Below are 21292 nucleotides of genomic sequence, written 5' to 3'. Positions count from 1 at the left end.
TTCACAAAACGTTTAATGAGAAGAATAAACTCAGGTTAGGCAGAAACAAAAGGAGGCAGACATGAAGGTATCTGATAAGTTCTGGAGCGCGTGGGCGGATCTGCTGCTGGAATGGCAGACGAGGCTAAGCAGCTTGTTTTTTCTGGTTTGTGTGTTAGGCGGCTTTGTGTTTGCAGGTAAGCAGAGGGGCTTTCTGAGGCGAGAACATCCCTTTGTGGTATGAAGAGCGAGCCTCTTTTGTTGGAGCTCGCTGTCAGGGTCCGAGTCGCCTCATCTGCAGGTTCCTCTGCTGTTTTACTCTCATCTCTGTCCTCAACCCAGCTGCTTATATTTAGCATAAACACGTACATTTAACATGAGTGATGTGCAGCAAACCCCACTGTCAGAACTGTCATCGCCTCTGCAGTCTGCTGACTTTGACATCAAGAAACGTCTGCAGACTGGACCAACTCCTGTCCCCTCCCCCCCTCCAGGAAAGATGCGGCGGCAGCGCCTGGTGGTTCAGGCGTCGCAGGGCGACGGCCGGCCCTGTCCCTCCCAGGTGGAGCAGTGGAAGCCCTGTCCTGTGCGGCCCTGCTTCCGCTGGCAGTACGGCGCCTGGTCCGAGTGTCGGGTGGAGGTAGGTTCATGAACCACAGCGGGAAAAACGCCACAACGCCAGACCCGTGAAACGCCGTCCGTCTCCACGAAAATCCAAAAACTGGATCCTACAGAAAAACAAAAGTCTTCTCTGCAGATGAACAAACTTCTGACCAAATCAGTCTTCTTCCCGCTTTTTTTCATGTCCCCAAACTGTACAGCTCTTTAGAAAATGTAAAGGTTTTACATTTTCTCACTTCTGTGGGAAATTTATATCAAAATGAACAAAAAAAAACTGTAATCAGGCCAAAGACCTGGAAGCATTTTGACCCCATCAACTCTTGACCCCACAGAAGTTAGCTTCAAAGGACGGAGAAGATGGCGTTTAGGTAGAAGGTCACGTGGTTGCCGTGGTTTCTGATGATCCATCAGAGCATTTGGTGCCAAACAGTCTGGTGCCTTGGTGCCTTCCAGCTGCTTTCAGCCACCAGAAGTTCTACAGAAAGTTTTGAGGCTGTGATTGGTGGACAGAACATTTCTCCTCTCCTCTGTCAGAGCGTGGTGTGTGGAGAAGGCGTGCGCTACAGGAACCTGTCCTGCTTCGTGTCGGACGGATCCGCAGACGGAGACTTCATCATGGTGGACGAGGAGCTGTGCAGCGACCTGGAGCTGGCCGTCAACGGAGACGAGCAGATCCACCTGAAGGAGCCCTGCACCCTTCCGTGTCCGGGTAAGACCGCCGGGATTCTGGCTCCAGTAATTCACCAAACGCCCCCCGTCACTAGGACGGAGCTCTGAAAGCAAACATTCCCATTGCACTTGAACGCAGCATGGCCACGGATCACGTTTGATCTTTATGAACACAAAACGGTCGGTATTACATTTTCAAGTCAACATATTGAGATCAAACTTCACATCATTTACTGAATAAAGCCTGAGTTGTCAGAATAAGAACAACAAAGTTGATTTAATGTTATAAAAAGAAGGGTCTTTATGAATAATTATGGTCAAAAAATAAACATAAAGAAATCGATGCCAAAGAAGAAAAACGTTTCTGGAAATGTCTTTTCTTTTGCTTTCCAAGAAAAACTAAAACATTTAGTTACTTAAGTAACTACCTACCAATTAACTTTACTTAGTGTCAATATTGACTTTTTTTACACCAAACTTTGATATTTAAAATGTACGCATTAAAAAGATAGTACCGAGTATTTATCCAAACTGATCATTTGTCCAGAAATGGGAATTTTCTTTTTACGGAATCAAACTTGCTGCTGTTTTCGGGGTAAACCTGTTACTCCATTTTGAAGAGTGACAGGTTCGTCAGCCTATCAGAGGTCAGGAGAGATGAGAGGGTGGGCTTACAGGCTGCAGGCCCAAACTCAGTGACTTTATTCTTTTTTTTGCACATCCGAGTTTGTCCTGTTTATTGTATCTGAAGTCGCTGCAGTTTGGTGACGGAATCACTGACTGTATACGATACTGGACTGAGTAACCCCGCCCCTCTGCTGTTCCGAACAGGAAGTGCCCGCTGGCTCCAAGAAGCCAAAATCCCTTTGACTGATACTCAGTCATTCAAATCATATCGAACTTTTTTTATAAAAAGCTCGAAGCACTTTAAATATTGGTCAGAGTTAGCATTCTTTCTCTGATTCCTTTCATAAACATGTTCTTGATAATCCTCCTTTTAATAAATATTTATGCTTTAGTTCAAGTTATTAAACTTATTAACTGACCAATCATGTGCCTCAATAAAAGTAGGTGGAGCCTGCTGGCCCCCATGTCCAACGTTACAAAACCATTGAAAGATTTCGTGTAGCCCACTTTCAAGTGTAAGGGTGTGGCCTTCCAACAAGCTCACTCCTGATTGGTAAGAGTGGTTGCCATAGAAACGTTGACTCAAACCAACTCGGACGGATCATTGCATCCTGATGCCTGGTGGTGTCAGTATTGTGAACAAATGGCGACTGATTTGACATCATTTTGGTGAAGTAAAGTATTTTCTCTCTCTCGCTCAGTCCAGTTCCCGAATACAGTCGACGGCCAGAACTCTCAGTGAACTTTTCAGCTTTGAACCAGAATACTGAACAGAAGGAGAACCAGAGCGTGTGTGTCTGCTGTTTGTCTACATACTGTCAGCATGGGTTTAACCGCCTTAAAGGTTGTTTTTTTCTGTCATTCTGGGGTTGGAGTTAAATAACTGTGTCTGCAGGTTCACTCCTGGTTTGTTGCTTTGCTTTGTTGTTGCTGTTTTGGGAGCAAAGAGACCTCAGAGCATCGATCTGGCTTATTGACAGAGAAAACTATTCATGTTTCAAAAAAGCCCCAGCATCCGTTGGTGTTGGAGCTCAGTGTCTTTATGAGGTCTCAGTTTAGAAGATCAACCGAAGGCCGAGTTAATGGACTGTTGTGCGCAACGCTCTGTGAGACCCTTTTGCAACAATTGATCCACTTGGTTGGCGTTCCACTGCCGCCTTTTGCAGTAACCTTATCCCCTCAAGACTGAGTCACAGTGTCGCCCTCTCGGTGACTCACACCCAAAGTGTGAAACCCTCTGAAGGCTCCTCCTCCGAGGCGGCGGTCAGACGACCCCTTGGAGCAGGCCTCACGTGGAAAAAAACAAAAACCATCAGGCCCACCTGCTCCTCCATTATGCGAGCTGTGACCCCTGCAGATGAGTTTGCTCCACGGATACAGTGAAGCGGCGCACAAGCAAAGAGCTTCAAATGTGCACACATGTGAGGTGAAGCCGCTGCAAGCCAGACCTGTGTGAGCAAGATAACCCAAATCCTCAGGGCTTAAGAAAAACAGACTGTGACCCGATCACGCAGAAGAGAAATCTGTTGGGTTCTGCACCAGGAAGTGTCGACTCGACGCCTTTCCTCGCCTCACATTTAAATGGAGCTGCTGATTGAACATCACTGGTGCTGATTATAGGTGAAGTTCAGGAATAAAGACTTTAACACAACATTTCTCATTCAAAAACCAGCAGCAGTGATTTCTTTATTGCAACGAATCATTGAGTGTGAGTAAAAATACAGAGAGAGAGAAAATAATTAGACATTTCCAAGACTGGAGTGAATTGAAATTCTTGTTCTTTGAAGTAAATGAATAGGCAGAAGCCTTTGAAACAACAGTCAGAGTTATTTTTATTGATCCAGAAGAAGAAATCTATTCTGGCTTCCAGAGTTAACTCCAACCAATGGAAAACCTTCCAGAAGGTTTCCAGGTTACAGTGAGTGGAAAGCAGAACCAGATCCTACCGATTCTGCATTAAGTCTTCATCTAAAGCCGTAGTTCCAGCTGTCCGTGTGGGTGGAGACGGGCTGTCTACGCGTGAAGAACAGGCAGAACCGTTCAGGTCAGCGGTCCCCAACCTTTTCAGCGCCACGGACCGGTACGACGTCAGACGGAGATTTCACGGACCGCTCTTTAAAATATGATGAGTGATTATTGTAGCAACGCTACCATGAAGGAGGAACAGAGACGTGACAATACGAACCCTGAGCTTTTATTTTGACACGCATGACATTGTACATCGTACAGGTGTGATCATCCTCTCCCCTTCCCACACTCTTCTTCTTTCTTCTTTCTCTTTCGGCTTTTCCCATCAGGGGTCGCCACAGCGAATCATCCTTTTCCACCTCACTCTATCATGAACATCTTCTACCCTAACATTAGCCAACTTCATGTCCTCTGTTAAGACATCCAAATATCTCCTCTTTGGTCGTCCTCTTGCCCTCCGGCCAGGCAGCTCCATCTCCAACATCCTTCTACCAATATATCCACTATCCCTCCTCTGAACATGTCCAAACCATCTCAGTCTGGCTTCTCTGACTTTGTCGCTAACACAGGCAACATGAGCCGTCCCTCTGATGTACTCGTTCCTTATCCTGTCTAACCTGGTCACTCCTAAGGAGAACCTCAACATCTTCATCTCCGCTACCTCCATCTCAGCCTCTTGTCTCTGTCTCACTGCTACCGTCTCTAACCCATAGAGCAGAGCTGGTCTCACCACTGTCTTGTACACCTTTCCTTTGAGTCTTGCTGGCACTCTTCTGTCACACAACACTCCTGACACTTTCCTCCAACCGCTCCAACCTGCCTGCACTCGCCTCTTCACCTCTTTTCCACAATCCCCATCACACTGAACTGTTGACCCCAAGTACTTAAACTCCTGCACCGTCTTCACCTCAGCCCCCTGTAACCTAACGCTTCTACCTTGATCCCTCTCGTTCAGACACATGTATTCTGTCTTACTACGACTGACCTTCATGCCTCTTCTTTCCAGAGCAAACCTCCACCTCTCTAGCTGTTCCTCCACCTGCTCTCTACTCTCACTGCAAATTACAATGTCATCCGCAAACATCATTGTCCAGGGAGATTCCTGTCTTACCTTGTCTGTCAGCCTGTCCATCAGCATAGCAAACAAAAAAGGACTCAAAGCTGATCCTTGGTGTAGTCCCACCTCCACCTTGAACTCCTCTGTCTGACCTACAGCACATCTCACCACCGTCATACTTCTCTCATACATGTCCTGAACTACTCTGACATACTTCTCTGCCACTCCAGACGACCTCATACAGTACCACAGCTCCTCCCTCGGCACCCTGTCATACGCCTTCTCTAAATCTACGAACACACAATGCAGCTCCTTCTGACCTTCTCTGTACTTTTCCATCAACATTCTCAAAGCAAAAATGGCATCAGTGGTGCTCTTACGGGGCATGAAACCATACTGCTGCTCACAGATCTCCACCTTCTTCCTAAGCCTGGCTTCCACTACTCTTTCCCACAGCTTCATTGTGTGGCTCATCAACTTTATTCCTCTATAGTTGCTGCAGTTCTGCATGTCACCCTTGTTTTTAAAGATCGGGACCAGAACGCTTCTCCTCCATTCCTCAGGCATCTTCTCACTCTCTAAAATCCTATTGAACAACCTTGTTAGAAATTCCACTGCTGTCTCTCCTAGGCACTTCCATACCTCCACAGGTACGTCATCAGGACCAACGGCCTTTCCGCTCTTCATCCTTTTCAGAGCCTTCCTAACCTCATCCTTTCCAATCTCTGCTACTTCCTGCTCCACAACAACCACATCTTCCTCCCTTCTTTCCCTGTCATTTTCCTCGTTCATCAGCTCCTCAAAATACTCCTTCCATCTTTTCTGTACACTCTCTTGGGTTGTTAGCACCTTTCCATCTTTGTCCTTAATCACCCTTATCTGTTGCACGTCCTTCCCATCTCTGTCTCTCTGTCTGGCTAGCCTGTACAAGTCCTTCTCTCCTTCCTTTGTGTCTAACCTGTCATAAAGCTCATCGTAAGCTTTCTGTTTGGCCTTTGCCACCTCTCTCTTCACTCTACGCTGCGCTTCCTTGTACTCCTGTCTACCTTCCTCAGTCCTTTCTACATCCCACTTCCTTTTAGCCAACCTCTTCCTCTGGACGCATTCCTGTACTTCCTCATTCCACCACCAAGTCTCTTTACCGTCTTTCCTCTTTCCAGATGACACACCTAGCACCTTCCTACCTGTTTCCCTGATAATCTCTGCTGTAGTTTTCCAGTCCTCTGGAAGCTCATCCTGACCACCCAGACCCTGTCTCAACTTCTGCCTAAATTCCTCACAAGTTTCTTCATTCTGTAGCTTCCACCACTTGGTCTTCTTTTCTGTTTTCCCTCTCTTCTTCTTCCTGACCTCCAGAGTCATCTTACACACCACCATGCGGTGCTGTCTGGCTACACTCTCTCCTACTACCACTTTGCAGTCATTAACCTCTCTCAAATGACCTCGTCTACATAGGATGTAGTCCACCTGAGTACTCCTACCTCCACTTCTGTATGTCACTCTATGTTCCTCTCTCTTCTGGAAGTAAGTATTGACTACAGCCATTTCCATCCTCTTCGCAAAGTCCACCACCATCTGTCCCTCCAGATTCCTTTCCTTCACACCAAACCTGCCCATCACCTCCTCATCACCTCTATTGCCCTCACCAACATGCCCATTAAAGTCTGCTCCAATAACAACTCTCTCTCCTCTGGGGATACCCTCTATGACCTCATCCAACTCACTCCAGAATCTCTCCTTCACTTCTAACTCACAGCCAACCTGTGGCGCATACCCACTGACTACATTCACCATCACCCCTTCGATTTCTAACTTTAAGCTCATCATCCTGTCTGAGACTCTTTTCACTTCTAGAACACTGTTTACAAACTCCCCCTTCAGAATCACTCCTACCCCGTTTCTCTTCCTATCAACACCATGATAGAACAGTTTGTATCCTCCTCCAATACTACGTGCCTCTCCCCTTCCCACACTCATGGTGTAAAAAAGATATGTCTATTTAATGTAGCTTTCTTTATTTTGGGAGTGGAAGGCTCCTCTCCTGTCTCCTGGCTGAGCCTTTTCGCCTTGGCAAAGAAACTTTCCAAAGACGTTTGTTTTTTACTCATTTTGCTAGCTCCTGGGTTTTATTTTAGCAGTAACCTATCACATGACGGTGGAGAGCGCCTTGGCCTGCGTCAAAAGTGACATAGACGGATGGAACAGAGAATCGGGCAATTTTTCAAAATAAAACATCTTTCAGATTCCGAAATAGATAAAACGGAAGTAATATATATATAAGTACCAAATGACCCACGGACCGGTCGGCGGCCTGGGGGTTGGGGACCGCTGTTGTAGGTGACCCGCAGGAAATACCAAGAGCCCGTAAAGAGAGGATGTTCATGCATGTTTTGCTCTACGTCATTGCTGAACACTTGAACAACCCGTAAGGGGAAGTAGCCCATTAGCACTGTGCACGTGATACGTGCGCGTCCTTTGTGTGGACGTCCTATGGACACTGACGTATCACATGCACACTGTGCGTGCAGCATCCCTCTTCACTGTGCGTGTGCGGTCAGTACGTAGACGGTACCTACACCTCACTAACGACTAGACGGTGGCGTAAGGACGGCGTACGACAGCATCACCCGTACGTCATACGTGCGTGGAACTTCCCTTAGCCTCACAAATACTTCACAATACACTCACCACACACAACAATGGTACGTTCCACACAAATAACAATGGGTTAAAGGCTATAAATCCTGTTTCTCTTTCTTTATTCCAGCATCTTTCACCATTTTTCGTTTAACTCCTTCTACAATTTTTCATCTATTCAAATGTTCAGCTCTTTCAGCTTTTTCCAGATATGACTTTTGGTCCTTCAAATCCTTGAACTTTTCTAGATATTTCAGGATTTCTGCCTCCATTGAAATAAATGGGGAATCCTTGGTGCAGAAGCTCGCTGGTTCGATACCCGGCTCTGGCATTTTTCACAAACATATCGTTTTTGTGCTGTTTTCACTTTAAATGGTCAACTTTGATCATTTATTTGTTTTTTTTAGCCAATTATTCTCCAACAAGTTTCATTTTCATTCAGCAACACAACATTCAACCCTGCAGTTTCTTCTGGAAAAGCAGCTCCTTCTAGTTTCTTTAATGATCAATTTTCAAACGGTTGATACATCAGTGAATTAAAAGGGATGCTACCTATAGGTCAACGTTCAACTGGAGTCACTTTGACTCTTTCATAAACCAACGGTTGGTGTTTTTGGTTTGGAACAGTTCAGAGAACACAAAGTCCGATTTTGTATGTACAGCCTGAAAACAGACAATAAAGCCTGAAATGTGCATACATGTACATTTACCCAGACTTTTCATTGGACAGGGTTAATTGAACGCGCGTCTCCGGGCCCGGTGTGAATGTGGCATAAGATGTGGCTGAGGCTCTGGGTTTGTTTTACGGGTCTCAGCTGTCTTCATAGGTTGTTTTTGAAAATAAAGGTCATTTCTCTGATCGGGGAGGGGATTGGTTGGACTCTGCAGTTTTTCCCCACTGGTCAGGCTTTGGTCTACTGACTTGGGACATCATTCCTGGACCGTCAGACCGTTACCCCTCAAACTCTCTAAGGCCAATAAAGTGTTTTTTCTCAGTCTTTAACCCCCCCAGCACAGGAATATAAACTCATGTCTGCAGGAAAACTATTTAATTCACTTGATTTACAGTCAGTAGAGACTATGCCAGATGAAAAATAAGATGCAGAAAACCTGCGAGGTCTGAAGGTTCAGGTTTGTGTCCTCTCTGCTAACAGAAGCAGACACTTTCCCTTTTTACTGGGCGATCCCCCTGCAGCGCATTAGTTCACCATGTGTGCACATATTTTCGGCACGAGCAGTCACAGCGGGGAGGTAACCCTCAAACCTGGCACCACAGGACGAGCCCCGTCTATCCCATCAGGGAACCACCAGATTCCAGTCCAGGACCAGCACCTGCTGCACAAATCCACAGTTCATTCTGGAAGGTTGATGATGATTTCTAAGACCTTCTGCTGATGCACCGTCTTCGTTGAGCGAGTCCCTGCTTATTGCACAACGAGTATTTCTCATTTTTAGAAAAAACAGTGTCATGGGAAATTGGGAGTTTATGAAAGGTTTGCCAAAAATCTCAGTCTTTGGCCTCTGACTCGTCGGGAAATCCACTTCATGCGTGGGTGACGAGCAGTGATTACCTGCTTTGAGCCTTGGTTTTGGAAAACAAAAGGATTTCTGTCAAATTAGAGGTGAAATGTAAATGAGCGAGACTCTTGAGGTAAACAGCATCACATTCAGGCAGGAGCCGGTTTTTGGCAGCTTTATTAGGTCAGAAAAGATAGTTTTAACATTTTAAACCCAGCTCCACTGCTGCTGGGAGAACACCAAATAAAGACTTACTGCAAAAGCAAAAAGGATGGAAAGCGTAGGAGAAACCAGAAAAGCTGTCCAGACAATCCTTCAGTGATTTAGAAATGAGTCCAGCGACGTTTTCTGTCCAAGTGCTTCAAATATTTGACGACTCTTCAAAGATTTTCATGGAGATGAAACGAAAGGAGGAATGATTGGAGACAAACTCTTTGAGCAGATGGATGAACTTTAGCCGGATCGCTAATGAGCTCGAGACGGCAAACCTGATCAGACAGCGAGCGGCGCCGAGACCCCCTGTGCGGCGCCGAGAACCCCTGTGCGGCGCCGAGACCCCCTGTGCGGCGCCGAGACCCCCTGTGCCGCTGGACTGAAACACAGGAAGTAGCTTCTTCAGAGAACCTCTCATCTCTGTGCAGAACAGTGTTCTGGATCGCACCAGGGGCCCAAAGAACTGGACCTTTTGTCTGGTCTGTCAGTCATTCAAGAGCTGCAGCTCACCAGCCATGATCTTAACATGTTCCACATCATGTCCCTAACCATGTTCCTGGCTGTGCTTCTATCTTCCTAATCATTTTCCTAACCTGTGTTCCAAAAGTTTTCCGCACCGTATTCTTAACCATTTTCCAGACCAAGGCCTATTTTATACACATGTTCCAAACCCTGTACCCAAGCATGTCCCAAACGTGTTCCAGATCATGTTATTAACCACGTCCCAAACGTGTTTGCAGCCTGTTCTAAACCAACTCTTCCTTCCCAAAATGATCCCTCTGACAGAGGGATCTGTTTTGGGTCATCCTGCCATGAAGGGATGAATCGTTCTCCTTTGGAGGAGGAAGTCACCGCTTCAGATAAATAAACCTCTGCTGTGGATCTCCATCTGCCGTCGGGAACCTCCATCTGCCGTCGGGACCCTCCATCTGCCGTCGGGACCCTCCATCTGCCGTCGGGACCCTCCATCAGCTTTCGGGACTCTCCATCAGCCGTCGGGACCCTCCATCAGCAGTCGGGACCCTCCATCTGCCGTCGGGACTCTCCATCAGCCGTCGGGACCCTCCATCTGCCGTCGGGACCCTCCATCAGCCGTCAGGACTCTCCATCAGCCGTCAGGACTCTCCATCAGCCGTCGGGACCCTCCATCTGCCGTCGGGACTCTCCATCAGCCGTCAGGACTCTCCATCAGCCGTCGGGACCCTCCATCAGCCGTCGGGACCCTCCATCAGCCGTCGGGACCCTCCATCAGCCGTCGGGACCCTCCATCAGCCGTCAGGACTCTCCATCGTTTGGTTACCTCCACCTTGTGGTCCTTCAGCTGCAGCCCAGATGATCTGTTCTAAGCTCACTTTCTGAAACGGCTCGTGAAAGTTGAATTCAAAAAGAAGCAGAAAACTGCAGGACTCGCCTGAAGCTCCTCAGACAGGTCTGTCAGGGGCCAAAGGGAACAACCGACCCACAGGAAAATCACGGAGCTCTTCCCACACAAGATGGTTTTTGAAACCATCAGAAGGATTAAAAAACGCCTCAAACGAAGACGGAGACACAACTCAACAAGTCTCTGTCCTTCCGTCTGGGTTTCTGGCGTCAGAACTCCTGCAGTTGGTCCTCATCAGAACGGTTTAGGCTCAGAAGACGTCTGATTAACGGCTTTTGCTTCAGTCTTCTGCGGACAGGGCGAACAGGGCGGCGTTGATAATGACACGCCTCCTCTCTGCTCCCCGCCTGAAGGACACTGCGGTTCTCCTCCCTGTTCATCTGTCACTCAGAGGTGGTTTGTTGGAGGGACGTGATGCAGATACACCTGTGGATGGAATGACAGGAAGTGCCTGTTTGTTGTTTTGTATTTCTCATGAACTAACGGTTGCTGTGAATCTACATGGGTTTTTCTCTGCAGTCGTTTTGCCTGGGAGCCATAAAGGCGATTTGTTGTTGGAGCTCTCAAATCTGCTGTTTTACCCGATAAGTTGGATCAGATTTTTGTTTCACGCAGTCAAATAGTTGTGGATGTTTTTGGCTTTGAGCAACCACACATGGACAGTATGTGGCGCCCCCTACTGGTTTGTTTTCTTTTCTTTTTTTACATCGCAGCCGCTGTCGGCGGCAAACGTTCCTTAAGCGACCAACGCTGTTCGACCGTTTGCCCACTTCACATCATTCGAGCAGATTCTGACGTGGATAAAAACGGCAATTTGCAAATTTGACAGTAAATTCACAGAAAAACTGTAAGACGGGAGCGAACCGTTATCCTTGACAGGGGGGAAACATTTGGAACTTTGTTAAAGAAATGTTTAATTTGTAGGTGAAATGTGGAAACAGTTACACAAAAAAAGTAAATATCTTAATGAAAATGAAATAAATAAAAAGAATCTGGTTCAAAAGCACTTTTTCTGTTTTTTTTTAATGTAATCTGAAGATCCCATGTAGAAGAGCTGTAGGGAAATCACCTTATTTGTATTTATTCAGGTACGTTTTGAGTTCACAGTCGTATCAATATTTAAGACACTCTCTGGAAAATAGGGATAAAACTTAGACATATAATTTAAAAACTGATGGTTTTTAACTATTAATGAGCAAAGAGTCCTGGGTTTTTGAACTGAACTTGCATTGGTGTTCCAGGTGAGTGTTACCTGATGGAGTGGTCGGACTGGAGCTCCTGTGTCAACATCTGCGTCAAAGAGGCCGGGGTGGACTTCGGCTCGGTCCAGGTCCGCTCTCGAGCCGTGCTGGCCCAGGAGCCCGAGAACCTGCAGCTCTGCCCGGATCAGGTGTGGGAGTCCAAACCCTGCACAGGTAAGTCGCCGCCATCAGAGTCTGCGTTTGCTGCTCATAAACGCCGACAGGAGGTCTGAAGAGAAACAAATAATCCGGTTTATTCTCAATCTGAACAAATAAAAGCTCCTTAAAGCCGGTCCAGACTTCTCCATAGACTCCACCCCTCGATTTTTATCTCCATGGTGACTCATGAAGCTGGAATGGATGAGCAGGGATTGTTTCTTAAATTTCTGATGACTTTAGACCAAATTCGGCGAGCTGGGGTAAAGTTTGACCTCCGGCCGAAGAAGGTCGACTTCGGCCCTCAAACTCCAACTGGAACAGCTGTGGATGAAGCTCAGAAGTGTTTTTGAGTTGGGCTTGAGCTGAGGTGACCGAAGCGTCGGGGCAGACGTCCAGAAACTCGCCCTTTAAGACCCACTTCCATTTAAAAAAGTGTGTCTGGTGTTTTTCTTAACTTCTTCTTGTGGCGTTTTTCTGATGATGGAGGACATTTATAAACTAAGATTAAAATCGGAAATACATTGAAACAGGGGGGGCAACTTCACGGAGACTTTCTGTCTTCAGGACCTCGATCTTTTTTCAGAAGGTGACAGTACGCGGTACAGACGGCACAGGTTTAACCCTTTGGTGGATCTGAGGCGCCGCCATCTTTTCGTAGAGCAGAGACCTCGAGGTCCCGCCTGCGGCCTTCGTCCCAGAGGTTAGCAGAAACCCAGAGGAAGACCGGTTCTGACCCAGGATTCAAACTCCGCCCCCTCCCCCTGCGTGTGAGCGGCCTTGTTTTTGGGGTCGGGTGCTGCTTTGCTCGCTGAGTCAGGTTCTGGTAATTGAGGAAATCCCGCTTTAATTTGCTGCTGCGATCCATGGCGCTCCCCAGGCGACTTCATCAGCCGGCGCCGTGCAGCTCTGGTCACGAATCATGACAGCAGCCAGAGCTCGCCCTGTACAGTACCCCCCACCCCTCCCCACCCCACCACCACCAGCAGCAGCAGCAGCCTGACCTGATTTCTCCACATCACTCACGGCGGCGGCGGGGGGAGTGCTTTGATGTCAGACTCGCTTGAGAAAAACAAAAGGCAGCGTCCCAGTTACACACTTGAAGGGTGAACTAATTCCCTCCACGTCTGCCTCTGCTGCTGCAGGGACGGAACTCGGGTCACATGATCCAAAACACTGAAACAACGACCGAAATGAGATCGACACGGAGCGATTACCGGGCCAGAATATCCCAGAAACCACGCAGAGGGCCCACCCTCAATCACCCTTCCTTCCCCCCAAAAAAAAAGTTTTTTCAAGACAGCGGCTTTTCTGTTGGTTTTATCTCCATAGCAACCATTTTATGTTGTGGTCACCTGGGGGTGATGAACAGGTCAATGTTATTTTTAGAAGAATCGACAAAAGTAAACTTTGGAATTCCTTAGCAACGGAGGTTTTTTGTTAACCACGCCCACATTCCTAATGTATTCATAGTGTATGCCGTGTCATTTTGTTTAGCTTGAGCCAATGATTCGTGTAACATTTTCATACCACGGCAATGTGTGAGCAACAGCGAAAACGCCACTTTTGTGAAATCGCCACGGTAACAGACCCTTTTTTTTTTCAGAATTACGCTAGAGGGGCTAGAAGACGATAGCTCAAAAACCTTTAGGACAAGTATACATTTTAAGACGGTACTAAAGGTGCTCTAAACATGGCCCCCAAGCGGTGGGTCCTGTGGCCATCCCATAACAAGGTCAACACGCCCTTTGATCATCCCCGACACGCGTGTTTTGAGCCCCACAGTTCACAGCGGACATGTGATGCATTCTTGAAGGCGCACATTGTGTTCACACTAGATGAGCAGGGAGGGGCTTCTTCTGCTTGTTTTTCTACCATCTACTAGCTCAACACCTCCAGCTGGAAGAGTCTCGGTGTGAATCTGGGGACTCTGGCTCGCAGCTCTATTCTGATACATAAAAGATTCGGTGCCCGACAATTCCAGCCGGACACAAACCACAGTGATTCCTTTCTGCTTCATGAACAATTGTTGGATTAAAGGGGACGATTGGTCAAAGTTTGGTATCATTGGGTGTTCAGTGGCTGCAGGTCTGACGCATGTGCGTAGCCACACGTGAAGGTGTAAGTTCTAAACATGGAGGCCCGTTTACTTAGACTGTTTGGGAAGTTGCTGCTGTGCTGAGGGCCACATGAACACGGCTTAGGAGGTTTTGGCCCCCTTCCGTTTCTGCTGTTGGTTTCTAACACTATGATGTCATCTTTTCTTTTTTCGTGTAAATTTGGGTGAATTTTAGCGTATATGGCGGGGGGGGCAAAATTTAGTCTGAAGCGCGAAGCAAGAAAAAAAAATTGGGAACTTGAATATAACTTTATGGTATTTTAGACAGAATTCTAAAAGTTTTCAGAAGTTGAAATGGATGAAAATTCATAAAAGTTTTGTTTTGGAGGCATTTATGTGGATGAAAGAACGTTTGTCATTCTGCACATCTCTCCCTTTGAACTCTGTGAGATCGTCTAGCCTTCAGAGTCTCTTCTGACTCCTCCTTTGGCTCCTCCTCTGACTCCTCCTCTGACTCCTCCTCTGACTCCTCCTCTGACTCCTCCTTTGGCTCCTCCTCTGACTCCTCCTCTGGCTCCTCCTCTGACTCCTCCTCTGACTGCTCCTCTGGCTCCTCATCTGACTCATCCTCTGACTCCCCCTCTGACTCCTCATCTGACTCCTCCTCTGACTCCCCCTCCGACTCCTCCTTTGGCTCCTCCTCTGACTCCTCAGTTTGACTCGTCCTCTGGCTCCCCCTGTGACTCCTCCTCTGGCTCCTCCTCTGACTCCTCCTCTGACTCCTCCCCTGACTCCTCCTCTGACTCCCCCTCTGACTCCTCCTTTGGGTCCTCCTCTGACTCCTCCTCTTACTCCTCCTGTGGCTCTTCCTCTGACTCCTCCTCTGCCTCTGACTCCTCTCCTGGCTCCACCTCTGAGTCCTCCTGTGGCTCCTCCTCTCACTCCTCCTCTGACTCCTCCTGTGGCTCCTCCTCTGACTTCTCTTCTGACTTCTCCTCTGGCTCCTCCTCTGAGTCCTCCTGTGGCTCCTCCTCTGGCTCCTCCTCTGACTCCTCCCCTGACTCCCCCTCTGACTCCTCCTTTGGCTCCTCCTCTGACTCCCCCTCTGGCTCCTCCTCTGAGTCCTCCTGTGGCTCCTCCTCTGGCTCCTCCTCTGACTCCTCCCCTGACTCCCCCTCTGACTCCTCCTTTGGCTCCTCCTTTGACTCCTCTTTTGGCTCCTCCTCTGGCTCCTCCTCTGACTCCTCCCCTGACTCCCCCTCTGACTCTTCCTTTGGCTCCTCCTTTGACTCCTCTTTTGGCTCCTCCTTTGACTCTTCCTTTGGGTCCTCCTCTGACTCCCCCTCTGACTCCCCCTCTGACTCCTCCTATGGCTCATCCTTTGACTCCTCCTTTGGGTCCTCCTCTGACTCCTCCTGTGGTTCCTCCTCTGACTCCTCCTCTGACTTCTCTTCTGAGTCCTCCTCTGGCTCCTCCTCTGACTCTTCCTCTGACTCCTCCTCTGGCTCCTCCTCTGACTCCTCCTTCATGCTAAAGGATTGAGGAAGAAGCTGCAGAGGTGCAGCCAGACTGGACTCAGAGATCGGTCCGATCATCTCTGCAGACCATTTTGGCTGCAGTCATGATCACATGACTCCACAGGGAGGTCCAAGCCTTCTCTGAAAAAGTCACAGCATTCCTGACAGGAAGTCATTACGATTGAGTTTAAAAACCAGAGCTGGGCATCATGTGACCGCCGCCGGTTGTCCAATCATAACTGAGCTTCTTCCTTGCTGATGTTTCTGCTGGAAGGCCTCAGCGTTTCCATCTTCTGCCTGCAGGGGGCGAATGCTACCAGTACAAGTGGTTCGGCAGCGCCGACTCCCCCGGCGCCTGGTGCCAGCGCTCAGACGGACTCAACGTCACGGGTAAGAGGACTTTTGGTTAAATGACACTGAGCGCCCAAAATAAGTGAGGAGAGACGACTCATCAGAAAATAACCTCCAAACCGGAATGTCTCACTCCTGGATGTGATGTCACACCTCCCTTCACTGTTTCCCCTCAAATCTGACATCATCTGATCCAGCAGGGAAGACAGGAGTCAAACCAGCAACCCTCAGTGCTGCAGACGTCTGAATCCGCCTTTTCGACTTTCAACAGGGTTTAAACACCCAAATGAGCTTCGTTTGGAAACGTAAAAGGCTGCACGGTGGTGGAGTGGTTAGCCCTGTCGCCTCACAGTGACTGGCTCGAATCCCGGCTGGGTCCTTTCTGTGTGGCGTTTGCATGTTCTCGGCTTTCCCCGCATTCGGATGGATAGAAAATTGAAAGCCATTTGCAAGTGGTAAAAAAAACTTTGTGACATCACTTCCTGTTTGTGTGCACAACGCTGCGGTTTGAAGGTTTGTGGTGGGAGGAGCCTGATGAGGACACATTTCTATGTGTGCAGCCTTAGATTCCAACATTTCATCCATTTTTCTGAACCCGCTGGATCCCTTTTTTGGGTCACATGGGTTGCTGGAGCCTATCCAGGTTGGCTGAAGGCGGGGCTCACCCTGAACAGGTTGCCAGTCTGTGGCAAGACCACGCTTTCACGCACACACCCACCGCACACACACCCAGGGGGAATGCAGAGCCACTCATAAACTGAAGAGTTTTCAGTCTGTAGGGGGAAACAGGAGTTGTTGGAAAAGCCCGCCAGGGCCTTTTCTTTGGCGCCGCGAGGCAGACGCGCTAACCACGGCACCTCCGAGCAGCCCTAGATTCAGACTAAAGTAGACCATTCTGGTCAAATGCGATATGTTTGTGTGCGTGAGAGGTCGGTGTGTCCATGCGAACCGCTGATGGACTGATGTTCAGGCGCCGTCCTTCCCGGGACGCCGCTCCGCTCGCCACCACGTCCATCAGCTCAGACCCATGAGCTTCACTTGTGCCGCTGGCGGTCTCAGCTGAACCGGATCCGGCTTCCGTTCCGTCTGCTGAAGACGCAGGCGTCTCTCTGCCAGGTTGTCAGTTGGATTCCTCATGAGCCTGGTTCTGTTCTGCAGGTGGATGTACCGCCGCCAGTCCTCCGGTGGACAACAGCTCCTGCGACCCTCCGTGTCTGATGCCCAAGTCTTTCTGCAGTGAGGTGAGTCTGGGCTCTCGTCGCAACACGCCGCCGCCAAATTCAGCAGAGACTCTGAGCGTTCAAGTCCACCATCCTGCTGCGAATCCTTGGTCGCTTCCAGAACGTCTGGTTCTGTTGCGTGGGCTCCGTTTTGGGTCAAAACCTCAGAAGAACCATGTTTGCTGCGCTTGAAGTCTTAGCTGCGCAAACGCAGACGCATACGTGGTCATTGATCATCACCGGCATGGACGCTCCTACAGACAAATGTTCTCAACCTAAACCTCACCGTTCAGAAGCAGGAAGAGACTTCACGTCCTGCTGTAGAACATTCCCTTTGTCTTAAATCCCCCAACTATAGATGTGAAAGTTGAAAATAATAATAATGAAACCTTCATAAACTAACAAACTGAGGATTCACCTTAAAGGTGCAAATTAAGTTTTTTTTCATGGTTTCTTTGAAAACACATCTACTTTTAAAATACCTACTCCAACAAAATGGGTGTTTTTGAGAAGCAGAAGAAAACATGCCGTTTGAAGAAGATCGTATTTGTGACATAGAAACTACGCTGGGCGGGGCCACAAGCTCCCTGCTCTAGCGTCCCATCAATGGGGAGGGAAAGGGGGGGCGGGGTTGCTCCACACCAACTCGGCGTTCGTTAAAAGACCAACGGCGGACGCTTTGAGAACAGATGATCGCAGTGGGACTTTAAGGGATCCATCGCCTTGATGACACGCTTGCTTAGATCTTTATTGATGATTCCCAAATTCCTGCAGATGAGAAATCCGTCTTTAAACTCCAGAGGAGTCCAGCCTCTCCGCCTTACGGAGGTTAAAGGTTCAATTCTGGAGTTCTGGCCGATGCTAGTTCTTCCTTCCTGCGTCTGCTGATCCACAGACCCAGAAGCTCTTCAAACAGCTTATTGTGTTTTTATGCTTGTTGGGGTCAACGTTTCCTCATTTTTAGTGACCTTCATGTCTGTGCCTCACTGACCGACGGTTCTAGGTGAGTCGGAGACGCAGGTGAGGAGAAAACGCAGTTTTGCACACATCCACAGCTACATTTTGATTCAAAACGCTCCAGGATTCACATCCAAATCAAACATCTCCATCATCACATTCACTTTCCTCTGGTAAATACGTCAAATAGGTAAATACGTTTTCTGGATATAAGGACCTGACAGGAGAACGCAAATTTTTTTCGACTGCTCCTGATTCACCACAACGTGAACAAAGAAGTACCCAAGGAATGCAGATGTAACTGTGATCCTGTGTATGTTTGTCCTCCATCACCCAAAGAAAATACCACAAAAACGGGTTAAAAGACACCATTTTCATCAGTTTATTCATGTTTGAAACAAAAGAATGAAAACATCTATAAAACATCTGAAATCCAGGCTCATCTTCATTTACTGAGCTGCTTAAATGTGTGACGTTTGTGAGTTTATGTGTTTTTCTGTTTAGACACACAAACTGCTAAAACAAGGAAACAAAAAGTGTTGAATGTTAACACACACTAAGGACAGATGGAGGCTCCGCCTCACACTGACACCCCCTTCCACCCCCCAGCAAAGACCTGCCTCTGACTCTCCTCTGTCTGTGGCTCTGCTGCCCCCTGCAGGCGGGTGTCTGCATGTGCGAGGAGGGCTTCACGGAGGTGCTGTCCCCGACGGGACAGCTGAGGGAGTGCGCCCCCATCCCCGTCCTGGAGATCCCCACCGCCGGAGACAAGAAGGGGGACGTGAAGACCAGCCGAGCCGTGAACCCCACCCTGCCCAGCACCCTCCAGCCGGGACGCAGCGGCCGGACCTGGTACCTCCAGCCCTACGGTCCAGGTCAGAGCGGAAAGACTCCATACGAGTCTTCACTCGTTCAGAGGAGGGGGTTCACACCAGGATCCGCTCAGAGGGAATTTAAAAAAAAAAGAGCATTATTTCAAGAACCATATCAGTGGCCTAGTGGTAGAGTGTCCGCCCTGAGACTGGAAGGTTGCGAGTTTAAATCCATACCATTATGGGGTTGGTCAAATGTGGAGAACACAGGTGTGTGGCAGCTGACGGGACTTGAACCGCCGAGCAGACAGAATGTTTTTCACCATTTGATGCTTCACTGTGGTGATGATGATGATGATGAAGATGTTTACCAGCATCTTCACTGGTGAGCCCCATCTTCTACAAATCGTTTGAGTTACACATTCAACCCCCCCCTGAGGGAGTAATCTGTGGGATTATGTGGTAATTCTGATGCCTCTAAACTCAGAGTGAACTTTCCAACACAAAGGTTAGAAAATGACGGCATGTATCATTGTTTTCTAGAGGTTAGTGATCAAATGCTGTAATTTATCCGTCAGATCTTTAAGTCCGGGTGGTTTCATCAAATCTGTGGGTTCATGTGAAAAAATATTTGCCCCCTTTTTCCTGGAGAGGTTCTGCCCCCTCCAGCATATTCACTGAAATCTTTGTTTGACCTGTCAGGGTTTTTCGGTCCTGGGGGGGACCAAATCAGCAGAGGAAGGCAGTGAACCCGTCCACCTATCAGGTCTTTAGTGAGGCTTCAGGAGCTTCAGGGGCTTCAAAGGGCTTTAAGGGGTTCAGATGCTTTTTGGGCTTTAAAAGCTTTTGATGCTTCATGGGCTTCGGGGGCTTCAGAGGCTTCAGGGGCTACAAAGGGCTTAAAGGGGTTCAGATACTTCAGAGGCTTTTTGGGCTTTAAAAGCTTTTGATGCTTCAAGGGCTTCGGGGGCTTCAGGGGCTTCAAAGGCTTTATAGGCTTTAGATACTTCGGGGGCTTCAAAGGCTTCAGGAGCTTTAGGGGCTTCAAGGCCTTTAGAGCCTTTAGATTCTTCATTGGCTTCAGCAGCTTCAAAGGCTTCAAGGGCTTATGAGGCTTTTGATGCTTCATGGGCTTCAAAGGCTTTAGGGGCTTCAGGGACTTCAGCTGCTTCAGAGGCTTCAGAGTTCAGAATCATCCCGCCTAAAGCTGAGATAGATGAAGGACAAAGATCTAGAGGTCAGACAGATGGATGGATGAAGGTACAGACGCTCCAAAAGGTGCTTTCAGGTTTTTTAACATTTAGAAGAATGTTAGGAATCCTTCCATGCTTCCTTTGTCAAGTCTGGGAGGTGAACCTCCAACCCCTCAGCTGCTCGCTCCACTGAGGGGGGGTTCAGGGGAAAAGGCGGTCTGATGGAGCAAAAGACGGATGAAGATCTGAACGGAGAAGAAAAGATGGACATCCAGATAGGAAAAGGATGGATCTTGGAGCAGTTTCAGGAGGGGGGGGGGGGTGTTGGGAGCAGGTGGTGCTGGTGGAGGCGGCGTCCCGCCCCCAAACGCCGCGAGCTTCGTGTTTGCTGTGACGGAACTGACCCGGCTCCTCTTCCACAGACGGGAAGCTGAAGATGTGGGTGTACGGGGTCGCGGCCGGGGCCTTCGTGCTCCTCATATTCATAGTGTCTATGATATACCTAGCCTGGTGAGTCCAACCAGAAGCCCCCGCCTTCGTCATCATTCATCATCATCACCCCCCCCCCCCCCCCCCCATGGTGTTTTCAGAGCGTCACCTCCATCTTTTGTTCTACCCCCCCCCCCAATGCCTCGCTGGCCCCGGCGAGAGCAGCACCTACTGTGTCCAGCTGCACCGCTCCCTGCAGGCCCAGGACGCCAACGGGGCGGCGATGTGGGGGGGCCGGAACGCTCACGAGATGGTTTACACCTGCCCAGAGTGCCAGGAGCCGGCTCACAGCAGCTGCAGCAGCTAAAGTGGACCCCCCCACACCGCGTCTGCAGCGTGAACCCCGAGTTTGCCCCGTCAGGGTCCGGAAGGACTAGATGAGTGGCGGCGCAGGTGAGGACGGAGCGGTCTAGAAGACCCCCCCTCTTAGCTGTTAGAGCTCAGATGAGCTAGTCTGTAACCCCCACCACTCCCTAAACTACCACCCTTACGTTCAATCGGTGCTGAAACTGGTCTGTTCAGAAGGTCAAAGTGGATTCAGATCTGAAACCGTCTGAACGTTTCTGTTCAGACGGTTTCTGTAAAAACGCTTTGATTCGATAAAGTTTATTGAAAAAAAGGACGTTG

At 48.7% G+C, this 21292-nt stretch overlaps 1 protein-coding gene across 9 annotated transcripts in view; it reads left to right on the top strand.

Moving 5' to 3' along the window:
• Positions 1–21292, top strand: part of LOC101169142 (thrombospondin type-1 domain-containing protein 7A) — a 165335-nt gene that overhangs the window by 138422 nt on the left and 5621 nt on the right. For 5 of the 9 annotated variants that reach the window (XM_023964728.1, XM_023964726.1, XM_023964724.1 and 2 more), the window contains 8 exons: positions 474–619; positions 1135–1309; positions 11912–12085; positions 15947–16033; positions 17153–17235; positions 18833–19046; positions 20599–20686; positions 20831–21058. In XM_023964728.1, coding sequence (XP_023820496.1) covers positions 474–619; positions 1135–1309; positions 11912–12085; positions 15947–16033; positions 17153–17235; positions 18833–19046; positions 20599–20686; positions 20831–20972 — 1109 coding nt within the window. In that variant the 3' untranslated portion in view covers positions 20973–21058. Of the gene's footprint in view, positions 1–473; positions 620–1134; positions 1310–11911; positions 12086–15946; positions 16034–17152; positions 17236–18832; positions 19047–20598; positions 20687–20830; positions 21059–21292 lie in introns of those variants that run through there. The other 4 variants (XM_023964729.1, XM_023964725.1, XM_023964730.1 and 1 more) reach the window with 2 other exon arrangements.

Source organism: Oryzias latipes, chromosome 16, assembly GCF_002234675.1.
Source record: "Oryzias latipes chromosome 16, ASM223467v1".
NCBI classification, from domain to species: Eukaryota; Metazoa; Chordata; class Actinopteri; order Beloniformes; family Adrianichthyidae; genus Oryzias; species Oryzias latipes.
Note: the sequence above shows the minus strand (reverse complement) of the source record. Positions and strands in the feature narration are given on the sequence as shown.